Raw genomic sequence first — 14555 nt, 5'->3', positions numbered from 1 at the left:
GCGCCCTACGAATTAATTTACGAAATACACACATTTCTCGAGACACATCGCGATGATATCGTTTTTCCCATATTTCGCACATTTCCTCCTCGTCAATAAGCGAGAAAAAAAACAGGATGCTTCCCTTAGGCAATCCAGCAGGAAACTCCGTTGAAAACGGAACCAGGATAACGTGCTTGTCTTAATTAAATTCAATTCAATTCAATTAAAATTCCGAACCGACGGAATAATGCTATATAAACGTGCAATCAATCTTAAGTAGACGGCACATTTTCCTATTTGTGGACTTGATATAATAATCCCGATGAGTGAATGTAAAAAGTTTTGAGAAAAACGAAATGTCGCGACGCATCATCGTTATGCCTATGGACGAGGGCACTTGCAATCGGTACCGAATTGCAATCATTGCAATATACCGGAAAACATCCCCGTTGTACCGCTGATCCCGCTGGAAAATATGTCAATGATTATGCGTCACTTGCAGAATTACACGGACATTTTCCGTCGGCTGAATATAACCGACGAGGATATCGATTACGTTAACAGTCTCGACATCGACAGTCTAACCGGCCGTAACGAAGACAGATTTGGGAGCCGTGACAGGGACCGAATCTCCATCATCAGGGACGGAAGCGACCATAATGAAACGATACAGCTGACATCCTCTTGTTACTGCGACGGGGTGATTCGCGATCTGGCGACGCAATACAAAACTTATCACGGTTACGCTTCTCTTATCGTATGCTCTTTCGGCACGTTCACCAATATGCTAAATATCATCGTACTCACGAGGCAAGATATGAAGACTGTGCCCATTAATCGAATTCTGACGGGGTTGGCTACGGCTGATGTGTTGGTGATGTTGGAGTACATCCCTTTTGCAATTTACAAGTATCTCGTGCTACCAGAAAGCAGGATATTCCCGTATGGATGGGCCGTATTCGTCCTGTTCCATATGCATTTCACGCAGCTTTTTCACACAATCAGTATCGCCCTCACGCTCACTTTAGCTGTATGGAGGTACATCGCTATCAGGTGAGAGCTTTTAATACTATAGCTGTTTGAAAAGATGCAAAGAGATTAGAAAAATTAGATTATTAGATTATTTCCCAATGTGTGTGTTAGATTTCCGCGGTATAACCGTACCTGGTGTGCCGGGAGACGTTGCACGATCGCTCTTTCCTGTAGTTTTCTCGCTCCGTTTCTCACTTGCGCTCCAAGCTATCTTGTATTCGGAGTAAGTAGGTGTCACATTATTCGATTCACAGTAATATATCTTGTCCAAAAGGCCACTGCTGCATTTATGATAAAAATTAAATTTTATTGCGTCAGATAAAAGCGCAAACTATTCACGAGAACGGTACCACGGAAGTATTGTATCACGTAGACACCAATTATTCCACCGATAAAGGCTTCCTATATCAATTAAATTTTTGGATACTCGGCGTAGTCGTTAAGCTTCTGCCATGCATACTTCTCACCGTCATCATCTGCTGGCTAATAAAAGTCCTTTACAGGTAAAGTGAAATGATGGAAACATTGAAAATGACTTACTTTCACTTGTGTCTGTTTACGTTGCATTCGCACTCGTGTCTATAGTCTATAGTCTGTATCTACTGTTACGATATATTCGCCACGTTCACTCTTCATTTAGGACGAAAGGTAGGAAACGGACTTTAAAGAGCTACAGTTATTGCGCTGTAAAGATCACCACCAAACCAACCTCATCGTCGTCAGGAATCTCGGATCTCGAGAATTGCAACGGGCCGTTTGATGATAAAAAGGACGGATATCAGCGGAGGCCAAGTAAATTTGACAAGCAAACAGACAGAACGACGAGGATGCTTGTAGTGGTACTGTTGCTGTTCCTCATGACGGAGATTCCACAAGGCATCCTGGGCTTGCTTTCCGCGGCTCTGGGCACGTGCTTCTTTCGCAATTGTTACGACAAATTCGGAGAGCTGATGGATATTTTAGCGTTATTAAATGGCAGCATAAACTTTATCTTGTATTGCTCTATGTCGCGGCAATTTCGTATGATTTTTGGGCAATTGTTCAAACCCAGAATTATGAACAACTGGCCAGTGACGAACCAGCGTCAAACCGATGTACAAAGCACATATGTTTAAGTTACGGAAGTTTGTTCAACAAAAGTAATTTTATCAAATATTCTCGAACGTGTTCTAAAATGTTGTTTAAAACGTAAGATATTCACAAGTATATATTACACATTATAAACAAAATGGTATTGAAAATGGCTCGTAAAAGATGTTAAAATCACCTTGTACCTATCCTATTTGCCTCGTTGCATTTAAAGAAGACTTTAAACAAAAGTCAAGATGGCATACCGTTTACTTTTTAATATTATGGATATTCTTGGATATTATTGCTAATAACGTTGTTAATGGAATTAAATACATACGTATATCACGTATATGCACGTATTACATAGTATGCAAATTCTTTTATTTCAATAAACTTCGTAAATAATCTCATTACACGTGTCTCCCTTCGTCCGCGCACACACAGTCAACCTCTTCATATCGAATTTTGTAACTTTATCCTGTTAGATTCTAAATATATGTATTTATATAATATATATCTTTTTTTTTTTAAGACGAATAAATGTAGTAATATGTTATTAATTTATCATATATGTGTAAAATGCACTCTCTAATAGAAATGTATAATACTTTCACAGATTATTTCTTTTTGGTTCTTTTTCCTAAAATCTCTGCGGGTAAGACCACGCGGCACTCTCGCACGAGACGAATGACTTTGAAACTTTTAAACTTCGTCAGCGCTCAATTGCCGTTTTTCATATTCCTCCGTTAGCATTTCCTGACCGGTGTTCGATTCTGTTTTCTCACGTTGTAATCTCTTCGATAGCTTCTTTGCCATTTGCGATATCTGTATATATATATATATTTACAATATACATATATGTATATGTCGTAATATCAGTATATCAATGTATAATCAATACACGCTACACCGAGACGTAATGCGTGATTTTTGAATTACCTGCGCATCAACCTCAACGACAGCCATAATATCGTTGAGTGCTGTTAAAATTTCAGTGGCATTAGCTTGTTTGCCGCGAGCATCGAGTATCACGGCATAATTAATTAATATTAATGGATCCTGAGGAGCTAATGCGTGTGCTTTCGTCAATGATCTTTCGGCACCTTCCAGATCATCCAAACGTTTTAAAGCCACTGAAATAAAAATACAGATTTCTACTATAATAAACACGTACACCCACGTAAAAGAAATGTCACATTTTCAAGCAAAAATGTATTACGTTGATAATAAAACTCCCATTTTTTATTTAAAACTTTTTTGGATGCCCTATTCTTGTTTCGCTAATCGCTATATGCAAGGCTAAAATATGAACTTCCGGTATGGTGTGAGGCACGGCCCTTAATATATTAAGTTATAAACTCGCTAAAGACTTAAATTTATTTTCTACTTACAGCCTAATAACATATACGGCATAGGATTCTTTGGCTCAGCGCTGACCGCAGCGCATAGGTAAATCGCGGCCGATGCAGGCTGCCCAGTGGTGAGAAAAACGATTCCTAGGTTGCACGACGGGACGCAAGACATGGGACTCAAATAATGTGCTCGCTTCAACGAACCAATAGCCTGAAAAATATTGTAAAAGAATATTTTGGTTTTGCATCTCCTCGGTATAATAATTCAAATTCTTTATGCTTATCACGCTTGCATCGCTTCCAGAATTAGAGATACCTATTCGCGCAACAACGCGGATTTAATTCAAAGATAAAAATCATCGTATTGTTGTATTATATCGATAAATGTCTAAATGTCTAAATGGTCTAAATGTACGGAAGTACAGAATGCTGCTTTCGATCTCTGCAGTATTAATAATAAAAAATTCGTTTTTGTGAATCTACAAGCGGAATTATTCCTCTGTTATTACCCGCGGTACACCATTGCTTTCGACGTACTCTCTCGACGCTATCCAAACCACTTTCGCGATGCAATACTGCTGCATCTCATTTCCCGGTATATATTCACAAGGGATTCCTCTTCGTGTTTCAGAATCTCTACGAGGCAAACGCATCGAGCGGCAACTATATTGTTTTATAAATAAATTACAAATCCCGTTTCTCCGAACATGCCGCATTCGATAAATCGTATTATTACGCGAAGCGCAGTACAAAACGATGCGGTAGGATACTCGATATCAAAGCGCCGCCGCGCCGATATGCCTGCCGATCAAGTGCGAACACTGAACTACGAGCTCTTTGGTAAGAGCCAGATCAAATAAAACATTATCGCATTACACGCCGTTTATTTGAATAACTAAATAGCTTCGCTAGTAAAAAATAATAATATACGAATACAAGTTCTCCTCCCTCTCCCCCCCTTTTTTTATTTCTAAAGAAAATGTCTCGTTTCTTTACACATATTAATATTATATGTATAATGTATAATACGGTGCGCGCGGTACACGCTATCCAAACAACATTGTAAAAGCTTCGTCTCTTCCCTTAATCGGAATATGGTTATAAACTGATCGTGAGTTATATCGTGCTTCAAGTAGGGGAAAAAGCGATAAAGATGTAGAAAGAGATAAGCTCACCGCAACATATTTTTGTTTCGCATAGAGACACATTCCGATGTTATTCCAAAGGATCGAAGACTCTGGAATAGCTTGTGCCGCAACTTTATATTTCGATAAGGCCACATCGTACTCTCGATGATTCTGAAAAATATGACGAAGCAACGAAAAAAAAATTCCATGAAAGGCAAGGTCCAAAGTAAGAATACGTCGTGCTTTATGAATCGAAACAACAACTACGTCGAGCGATTAAAAATAAATTCACAAAACAATTGGAAATAATATAAATTGGAGCGGATACGACGAGCGTAAGTCATCGATCGATTGAATTCCCTTGCTGCAAAAATTGGAAATTATTGAGAGATGTGATTTTTATAAATTTACACACTTGCATTACGTAAGCCATAGGTAAAATTGCCTTGACGCACGTAGGCGAATGAGCTAAAGCCGCTCCAAATTGCTGAAATGCCCGTTGCACATCTCCGATTCTAAGATACAAGAGACCCAGTTCCGTCGCTGCATCGATGCTCTGAGGATTCCCGCTATGCGTAAAAAGAGCGGCCGAAATTACGTATCGCGTTACAACGATGGGAACGATATCGGAAGGAATAAAATACTTGCGATAAAATAATCAAGATATCAAGAAAGAAAGAGAGAGAGAGATAAATTATAAGCTGAGGAAACACATTGGAGATGTAATAAAAAAAAACGACTATATAGTAATAAATGTGATATTTTTGATAATTTCGCTCGCATTCTATAAGGGTGTCGAAATAAAAGGATATTTCCATAATCGCGCGATTCGTGGCCGATGACGTCAGGTACTTACTTCAAAGCTGCCGTGTAGGAGTTTCTAGCCTCTGGAATCATATCGTCCAAGAGATAGAGTCTCGCGAGATCAATATTGGGCACGTCACTTTTGGTTAATTCCGTTGATCTTTTGAAATGTTTCTTGCCCTCTCGTAATTGATTCAATTTCACGTAAGCCTCGCCTGAACGAGAAACAAAATAGACGATTCCGTTTAATTGGACGGGTGGACGAAAGAAAGAGCTAGGGCTCTGTATCCAAGGACGCGATCGAAGTATCGAAAATACACAGTTACTCATTCATATGCGAAACATCGAAACGCTAAGGTGCATCTGCAAGTTCATAAAACTTTGCTAATGTGCCGCACCGCGTTGTAAAACGAGTTACGAATAACTTGCCAAGGCCATGATATATTTCCCAGTCTGGTAGAGAGGATATCTTCTCAGCTTCCGTAAATGCGTCTATCGCACGTTTGTGACTTCCCATTATTAATCTAAAAATTGTCACGTTAACATAATCGCGGTCGTAGCATATTTATCTTTAGGAACAATGTTCTTTTCGTCGACATTACTTACAGCGATTTCGCTATCTGTTTAACATTGTCAACGTTTGTCGAATTCACGTTGTACGCGGTCTGAAAGCAATCGAGGGAATCTTGAATCTTGCCCTCCTTTCTGAGAATTAAGCCCTACGAGGATAAAACAGGCGTATTATACGTACTAGGTAACTAGGTATCAAGGTATTACCGATGATATTATCTGATAGAACTGCGACGCGGACGGAGGGAATTTTCATATGTATTTGTGCGGTCGTTCGTTGTTATCCGTTTGAGAAGGAAACGCGATATTTTCTCAAGAGCTGAATAAGTAATCTCTCTCTTTCTCTTTCTTTGTCACCGCTCACCTTCAAATAATTGGCGTATTCGTGACCGTTCGATTTCGTCAATTCCTGCTCAATGAGTAGCTTGCAAGCACCGTACTCGTGTCTCGTGTAACGTCGATGCAACAACCACGCGCGACTCTCTATAGCTGGTATATCTGGTGCTACGGCCAACAAAATCAACGGTAAGAAATGACGAAATGAGGATGGTCCGCTTGACAAAGGGCCTAAGGGGCGCGCGGTTTCCGATCGCGCGCGCGTTTGCTTGACATTTATAATTATACGTGATATACACGATACCTCGTTTGCTTCTGTCGTTTCTCGTTCGTTGTACAACCGTATTTTCCTGCAAACGGCCGTTGCTGACAATGTCATTTGCCATTTTATCGTTGCGGAACTTGACACCGACCAACGATCGCTAACAATAACGATTTTTCGACTTTTCTAGTTTTCGTTTTTTTCTCCAACCTGCTTGTCCCGTCAGTCCCGTGTCCACTGCCCACCACACAGTGCCCACACTGCCCACTGCCCTATGAATTGCAATGAACCGTTTCGATGGATGCGATTGATGCGAATATTGTGAATTCGATTGCCATGGCAACCGAATTGTAAATTGTGTGTAAGCTCACTTCGCGTTCGCGCGCGCGCGCACTGTCTACAATCTACAAGTCTACATCGACATCGACGATATCGACGACGGTCGCGAGGGACTCGACTCGAGCGCGGAGGCGCGGACTGCGGAGCGACTCGAGGCTCGAGGCTCGAGAGGTTCTAGGTCGATCGCGAACGAGATCGCGCCAAATCTACCGCTGTTTGAATCTTATCCGAGCCGGAGCCGGAGCCCGGACTCCGGAGCGTGCCCGAGCTAGGCACTAGGCAGGCTCCGGGCTCCGGGCTCCGGGCTCAGGGCTCAGGGCTCAGGCCAGCTCAGGCCAGCTCAGGCTTCAGGCGCACCGCATTAATTGCATTAGCCGCGTTAGCTGTACGCTAGAAGATAAAAATAACAGGGCGTTGAAAATAAAACTGCGGTGCTATCAAATGCGATAACGCCGCGGATAACGCTCTGAATGCTCTGTGACGCACCTGTTAATTGCCTGTTATCAGTAGCGCTAGCGCTCCAAGATGTAGGCGGACTGCGCGCTACGAACTACCTACGACGCGCAGGCAGCAGCCAGCAGCCCACTCCACTCGGCCCAACTCAGCCCACCGCCAAGTGCCCAGCGGTGCCAGTGTCTGGTCTGGTCTGGTCTGGTCTGGTGCCAGCACCCAGCGCTCCAGCTCCAGCAGCTGACGCTGCTGACAGCTGACAGCTCGCGGCTCGCGACTCGCCGTGACGGGCAGACGGCAGTGCGGCAGTGACGGCGATCCGGGCGATCGTGATACCCTCACCCTGCCTTGGCTTGGAAGGTGCACCTGCACGAGCAGTGCGCGAATCGCGAAAACCGATACGAAGCTCGTTGGCGAGATAGAGAGCGATGTGATGCGGGAAGCGGGAATCGCGGCATCAACGGCTGAGGCCGGGGCCGGGGCCGCAAACCGCAAACCGCAAACAGCCGGTTAGGTTAGGTGACGTTGACGTTGAGAAACAAATTTCAAGTTTCGCTTGAAGCTTATCGCTCGTCGACACCTGTTAATGCGAATTGCGAATTTCGTCGCTCGTTAACGCTCGCGCTCGCGTCCTCGCATTTGCAATTCTCACACTGGTCTAGCGGACGCCTAGCGCCATAGCGGGCACTCAGCCACGGCTTCTCGCTCTTCCACCTTCCACCTGGTAATTGTTACAAAAGGCTCTCCAACGACTAATCGTCGATGTTGACGTGTTATACCAATAATTTTATTCCAATGACCCACTGCGTTATGCTGAAACGTTGCATAGCTTTACAGGGACAGATGTATTTACCCAATGTTGTAAATGTAAAGGAAAGAGGCCGAGAGAGTCGAGATGAGCTGTTCTGTGGAATTACGCCAACGTAGGCAACAGGGGATGGCGGAGGATCCTCGTAAACTCGCCGCGATGATGAATAAATCCCAAAGACTTGTCCTGGGGCTTTTAGTTCTATTGCTGGTCGATATAATATGGGTTTCCAGTTCCGAGCTTACCAAAGTAAGATTAAGCTTTTTATCTCGTTCGTCGCAATCTTTCTCCATCTTGCCTTACTTTTGCGACGATTGCAACTATTATAGCTTAGGGTTTACCTCTACCTCTACCTGTACGTTGTCCTTGCTCTAATTAGATGCTTCGCGACACTCTCGTTACGCGTATGCGGCAATAAAGTCACAGTCGTAATGTATATCCTGTTTCAGTACATCTACAGGGATGAAACGTTTGAAAAGCCATTTTTTAGTACATATGTAAGAACATCCATGTTTACACTTTATTTGCTTGGTCTGTGCTTTTGGCCACCCTGGCGGGAACAATGCGATAAACCTGCAACATATATGGTATTTATTGACCTTATGACGTCGCATATATAAAACTTAATTGCATTCTTTTCCTTTTCCTTAGCCGCATCTCTTTAGACTCTGATATATATACGTATTACTTTCTTCCAGTTCATAGATCCCAATGTTGAAGATGACAACTTTTATTCGGAGGCCAATACAAGTTTGGTAAGTGTCAAATTATTATACTTGTATCTGACTGTGAGTGTAAATGTATATTTTTATCGTGTATCTCAAAGATAGCGCGAAATCAGATATGTATCGTACGCATCAGATTTCAATCGACACGCTTTTCAAGTAAATTGCTTTGGAAAAAAAGTGTTGAAACTCTCTCTCTCTCTCTCTCTCAAAGTAAATTATATTTATCCGAAACACATGTGCGCGCCACGTGTGTCAATTGTTAATCTAATAATGACCATTCGTTTTATCGTAGAGCGATCCAACGTTTGTTCCGATAAAAACTCCGGACCATTGCGATCGTTCGTCGGGCACGGAAAGCGACGATTCGTCCATTCGCTCTGTAAGATTCAGTAAACTGGCGGAAGTACGGCATATGTCGGAAAGCGATGCCACCGAGGCTCTATTGGCGCGACTTAGTTATCAAGCCAGTGTTAGAGCTGGAGAACACGCGAGGCGACGGGCAAACAAATTTTCTGTACAAAAAGTGGCTAAAATAGCCCTCGTGTTCTGCTTATTTGTGGGTAACATAACGTGAAATTCAAATGTCCCTCTGTCGGCATCACCGATACGGTACTACCGATCCTGCCTTCTTCCAGTGGTTCGTGGCAAATTACGCATACCAGATATCATTGGAGCAAACTCAAGCCAGAATCGTTACTGTATTGTCTTCGACGTCCAGTTTATTCACTTTGTTTCTCGCTGCCTCTTTTCCTAGTAACGGTGGGGATAAGTTTACGCTATCCAAATTAGCTGCTGTGGTAGTTAGCATCTTTGGACTGGTAAGTTGCAAGTTTATTGACGCTGATGCACGCAAACAAAATAAATTTTCCAATATATATATATATATATATATATATATATATATATATATATATATTGTCTATATATATATATATATATATATATATATATATATATATGTCGAAAAACATTTTCTTTACTTACAGGTATTAGTCGGTATTTCGGATTTAACTATAGAAAGTAATAACGTGTCAACGGGCGTAATATTAGCTCTAGTCGGTGCTTTTTTCTATGCTGCGTACATTGTATTTTTAAAAAGAAAAGTAGATCACGAAGACAAGATGGATATACCAATGTTTTTTGGCTTTGTGGGAATATTCAATTTAACACTTCTGTGGCCTTTGTTCTTTATTCTTCATTACGGCCATTGGGAAGAGTTTGAATGGCCCAATAGCCACCAATGGACATTCCTAATTATAAACGGTCTAATTGGCACTGTTCTGAGCGAAGTTCTTTGGCTATGGTAATTTCAATATAATTCAACGTGTCATTACTATACGTTAATAATAATAATAATAATAATAACAACAACAACTCTTGCATCTTTATGTAACGTGATTGCATTCTATTATATCTACAGGGGCTGCTTTCTGACATCATCTCTCGTAGCAACGATGGCCGTAAGCTTAACAATGCCCATGTCAATGGTAGCCGATGTCCTCTTGAAAAAGGTTGAATACCCTTGTATTTTCTATTTGGGAAGTATTCCAATGCTTTTAGCATTCCTGACGGTATCTCTTTTATCTTATTACGACACGTGGGATCCCGTTATGGATTTAATAAAAAGGTTTTTCATCTGGATATGCAGGAGAAACAACAGATCTGCAAGGTAAAGCGTATATGTGCACCATACATATATACATTGTGTGCGTGCGTGCGTGCGTGCGTGCGTGCGTGCGTGCGTGCGTGCGTGCGTGTATGTGTGTAATTAAATCAAATTGTAATAATGATAAAATGTAAATTGACCAGAGTGTTATGATATCATAATATATGTGTACTATATGTGTATATAAAATGCATGGGAAATTGATATTTTCAGAATCCCAGATCTTGAAGCGGAGCAAACAGAGTCTTTAATAGGAATAGACAGCGGCGATCATGAAGCTTAATGAGACAATAATAAGAGAATTGAGAACACGGTAAAACATCTCGTGTTGCATACGTCATCATAATAGAAAACTTATCAACCAAGTATATAGTAACATAGTTTCTCGCGTGTGTACGTGCCTCCATCGGCCGTGTGTACCAGATTTTTCATTTCAGTCCTCTCGCTCTGTCGATTCTTTTATATATCTTATGGCGAAGTAACGATAACCACAGAATCTTACTTTTCCCATACGAATGTATCGCTTTATTTCGCGCTAAACATCACACAAAATGATGATATTACTGCCTGACAATAACAATTGCGAGTCAATTTACACGACAAACGCAATTAACGTGCTTTATTCGTGCTCATTGTGCTTTGTTCATCGTGCTCATTGTGCATTTCTGAAACTACCTCTTTGCATTTCTCACCATCAGTTTATCCTGTATTCGCAAACGCGAATACAGTTTTCATAAACTGTGCTACCAAGATCTGCTACATAATTGTTATTTCGAGGTCACGCATCGCATGGTTTGGGTCTCGCGCGCTATACCCTATCCCTACCCTGTAACTATTAGGTTCGCAAAAAACAAGAAATTCAGTGTCTTTATCGAAATCTGTATATACTATGTAATAAGAGTTAATGAAAATCAAAGAAATATTCGTTTATAAGATTATACTTTTCACCAAACAGTAATATTTTTTATGCTATTAAAGCTTTATAACATTGATGATTAATGAATGAATAACAAATATTAAAAACAAATAGCACTCTGCTTCATGCGAAAAGTAACGGTTTTTCACAAACGGGGCACATCCAGTGCGTTCTGTACTTATTGTTTTTAGTATTCGGCTGATTTTAGACAAAGTATTACACACAAATGAGATATAGTTTTAATAAGTAAGAGTTATATATATATAGTGGAAAGGGAGTGCTAATACTTTGGACCAATTAAAAATTTCATGATAGTAAAAGTATGAAGAGGAAGTACTCATTCTCTCTCATATTCATAGAGAGTATAGAAAATCAATGACGTGAGATCAAAGTTTTGTATTCGACGAGAATAATGATTCGAGCTACATTTATATTCCAAGCGTCTAGTCATGGCACATCTGTCGACTCATATCCCGCTACTAAACTATAATTTCGTCATTTAATTCGACAGTCGTTACAATATTAGTGATTCCATTATTTTGTATAGAAATAATTTACGTCCGCATTTTTCTTCCGCTTCGATAAATTAACACACGCACAAGTTTCACTATGTTGTGTTCAAATATTAACAAGGTGTAGATAAGATAGATGTGTAAAACGCGAGTATCTCGTAAACTGCGAGATTAACTATTTATCGATTTCAAAATTATGTGTCGGAACAAATGTTAATTATTCGAAAGGATAGACGATAGACGGTAGTTCTGTAAAGTGGACGAAGGTGCACCTATGTGCTTTCTCATAGTTGTAACATTTACATCTCACATGTCTTATCCGTGGTACACGGTCGGAAATCGCAACGGTCATGTCCAATCCGACTTTTGAAGAATTGATATACATCTCGACTGATCTCAATTCAATTAAATACGACGCGTTGTTACTACGTCGTATTTTTATTACATTTCCCGACTTTGCAAAATGTTTTCAAAATTATGTGCATACTCGCGCGCGTACACACACACACACACACACACACACACACACACTACTACGCTTAACTACGCTATAGTATAGTATCGGTAATCCGTAGAAAGAGAAAGACCGTTTTAAAGAGGAAACGAGTTAGAGCAACATCTTTGAAGAAGAAAGTAAATAGAAAGATCTCAAAGGGATGGACAGTTGCAATGTTAGATTAATGACACGTGATGTGATATAAAAAAAAATAATAATAATGTTGCGCAAACCTTATACCTTAGAGTAGTATATAATAATGCGATCCATTAAATTAAAAAAATATCGAATAAGTAGTAATTGATCGTTCCTACAATGTTATAACCAGACTTGAAATTCAATTTGTGCGTTGGCCACTCTGTCACGCGCCAATGGAAAAGATTTTTCGCTTTCGATCATGTTCAATTTAAAGATATTTGCTAATTGTTCGTATAATGTCGTATTCAAAATTAAGAAAAAATGACATTTTATCTCTTTCTCTCTCTCTCTCTCTCTCTCTCTCTCTCTCTCTCTCTCTTTCTCTCTCTCTATCGAAACCCAAGACTGGCTATAACTATGTCTATTGTATATTCGATGTAAATATATTAAGTTCTAAAGTTAAATTTAAAGTTGTATACAAAAAAAATATACATATAATATTATATAAAGATTATGTGATAATATAAAGTATAATATGATCCTTAACGATTTCATTTTTATATCCACGTACGTCTATATGTCCGGTAGTTTAACCTTATAGTCATGGTATATACTATGTGGCAGTGATAAGAAATAATTCCAAGACAATTGACTCATGACAAACAAAATTTACAATTCGATCGATCGCATAAAAAAGGCATTCGATGTTGAAGAAACATGTAATTGCCACAATAATCGTCCTTCGTATAACTTTTTAGGCTAATATATCAAGTTTCGATTTACCGAAATAGCGTAACACATGACGTTATAAACGAATTCAAGTACTAAGAATGATCTATTTCGCGATATGGCGCGCGATAACGAAACAAATACACTCGAGTTGCATATAAAAGGTAAAAATAGAAAATATCGTCGCAAGAAAATAATTATAGCATACGTGGCTTTAATATTCTTCATGTTTTTCAGTAAATGGACAAAATTTATCGGCAATCTCGGAAAAGTGTAATGTCGGCACGTTACGGTACATAATTGTGTATATATACGACTATAATACATTGTATATTATTGAGTGTAATTTAGGCATGGACGAGATTTCGTTCAATTTTACCACGGTATTCTCGACATTAGGATTCCTCCCGATCCATCCTGGCCTAAAATACCTCCGCGTCGTTCGAGCAACAATACCGACGACATTATTGAACCTCCGTGTGTGGTCACTTTGACGGGAACTCCTAAAAAAGGTCGCAGCACAGTGCAACCTGTCGCATGTCGGTAAGTTTCCGAAACATGTATTATTTTCAATCTATTTCGCTGCATTTTTTTAAATACATTTTTCTTTCCTTTCCCTTCTTTATTTTACAATTAGACACCTGAAATCAAAATCAAGCCAAAAATACGAAGCAATCACGCATATAGGGAAAAGGCTGCCTGGCTGTTTCGATCCGCGTTTTAGAAGGTATTAATTATTAATTTCTAAGATGATTACTTTTCTCAGTTTCCTCAAATATATCGTATATACCTTCCTCCAATAATATTACAATATATATAGGTATATTTCTAACAATGTATTTTTATCTACGTTTTTCTTTCGTTTCGTCAACGTGCCGCGCGCTAATACAATAATATTATATCGATGGACAATGAAATTTACGTACAGGCAGATAACGCGACAAAAAGCTGAGAAGCCAGATGAATTCTGTAACACAAAACACGCCAGACAAACACCAGAGTTAGATATTCAAATCTTGCAAGAAACCGAGCAACGTGAGGATAAATCGCGGGAAACGGGCGAAAGCGTGGATGGTTTATACACACCTGCACCGTGTCACGACGTAGACAATTTATTATCTGCAAGTGCAGTTGGAAAATCGACGAAGAAAACTGTCGACAAACAATCCATTTTAGAGGCGAAACATTGCCCTTATTGGAATACGTGTATGTTACAAATTAAATTACGTCGCGTCAC

The 14555-nt window shown here is 40.0% G+C and overlaps 4 protein-coding genes and 1 long non-coding RNA gene across 5 annotated transcripts in view; 3 read left to right on the top strand and 2 right to left on the bottom strand.

Annotated features, from left to right (window-relative positions):
- The first annotated feature begins 185 nt into the window (after window positions 1-185).
- Window positions 186-13135, top strand: LOC143901301 (solute carrier family 35 member F5). Its single transcript, XM_077413465.1, has 9 exons — window positions 186-1035; window positions 8199-8382; window positions 8583-8720; window positions 8832-8888; window positions 9154-9417; window positions 9497-9679; window positions 9848-10164; window positions 10282-10530; window positions 10741-13135. Exons 1-9 carry the CDS (start codon window positions 458-460, stop codon window positions 10808-10810), a joined length of 2040 nt encoding a protein of 679 aa, XP_077269591.1. The 5' UTR covers window positions 186-457; the 3' UTR covers window positions 10811-13135.
- Window positions 1318-3558, top strand: LOC143901380 (G-protein coupled receptor dmsr-1; the record flags this gene model as incomplete). The annotated part of the gene is made up of 2 exons (XM_077413647.1): window positions 1318-1517; window positions 1655-3558. Coding segments are annotated over 2 exons (675 nt in total), but the record flags the coding sequence as incomplete, so codon positions are not given.
- Bbs4 (Bardet-Biedl syndrome 4) lies at window positions 2600-6867 on the bottom strand. The gene is made up of 10 exons (XM_077413498.1): window positions 6579-6867; window positions 6303-6442; window positions 5975-6087; window positions 5798-5892; window positions 5421-5583; window positions 4980-5133; window positions 4613-4735; window positions 3477-3648; window positions 3025-3218; window positions 2600-2910 (listed from the first exon to the last, which is right to left on the bottom strand). The coding sequence occupies exons 1-10, from the start codon at window positions 6658-6660 to the stop codon at window positions 2788-2790; spliced, it is 1359 nt and encodes a 452-aa protein (XP_077269624.1). The 5' UTR covers window positions 6661-6867; the 3' UTR covers window positions 2600-2787.
- Window positions 12922-14555, bottom strand: part of LOC143901327 (uncharacterized) — an 11778-nt gene continuing 10144 nt past the window's right edge. Inside the window, exon 2 of the long non-coding RNA XR_013258046.1 lies at window positions 12922-14285. This is a non-coding gene — a long non-coding RNA (uncharacterized LOC143901327). The remainder of the gene's footprint in view (window positions 14286-14555) is intronic.
- Window positions 13749-14555, top strand: part of LOC143901310 (uncharacterized) — a 3531-nt gene continuing 2724 nt past the window's right edge. Inside the window, exons 1-3 of the mRNA XM_077413496.1 lie at window positions 13749-13861; window positions 13956-14045; window positions 14247-14524. The gene's annotated coding sequence lies outside the window, so the exon portion shown is untranslated. The remainder of the gene's footprint in view (window positions 13862-13955; window positions 14046-14246; window positions 14525-14555) is intronic.

The sequence above is a fragment of the Temnothorax americanus genome, unplaced genomic scaffold, assembly GCF_048541705.1.
Source record: "Temnothorax americanus isolate GAGA-0224 unplaced genomic scaffold, ASM4854170v1 Scaffold33, whole genome shotgun sequence".
Classification (NCBI taxonomy): Eukaryota; Metazoa; Arthropoda; class Insecta; order Hymenoptera; family Formicidae; genus Temnothorax; species Temnothorax americanus.
The sequence above is the reverse complement of the archived record's forward strand: the minus strand, read 5'-3'. Positions and strand labels throughout refer to the sequence as shown.

What these genes read in the sequence shown, in the direction of transcription:
- LOC143901301 (XM_077413465.1), top strand. Translation starts at nt 458, where the DNA reads ATGTCAATGATTATGCGTCACTTGCAGAATTACACGGACATTTTCCGT. An exon ending in CCAGTTCCGAGCTTACCAAA is followed by an intron (nt 8,383 to 8,582) that starts GTAAGATTAAGC and finishes ATCCTGTTTCAG; the next exon opens with TACATCTACAGGGATGAAAC. An exon ending in CCCTCGTGTTCTGCTTATTT is followed by an intron (nt 9,418 to 9,496) that starts GTGGGTAACATA and finishes GCCTTCTTCCAG; the next exon opens with TGGTTCGTGGCAAATTACGC.
- Bbs4 (XM_077413498.1), bottom strand. Translation starts at nt 6,660, where the DNA reads ATGGCAAATGACATTGTCAGCAACGGCCGTTTGCAGGAAAATACGGTT. An exon ending in TCCTACACGGCAGCTTTGAA is followed by an intron (nt 5,134 to 5,420) that starts GTAAGTACCTGA and finishes TTTTACGCATAG; the next exon opens with CGGGAATCCTCAGAGCATCG. An exon ending in TCGTTGAGGTTGATGCGCAG is followed by an intron (nt 2,911 to 3,024) that starts GTAATTCAAAAA and finishes ATATATATACAG; the next exon opens with ATATCGCAAATGGCAAAGAA.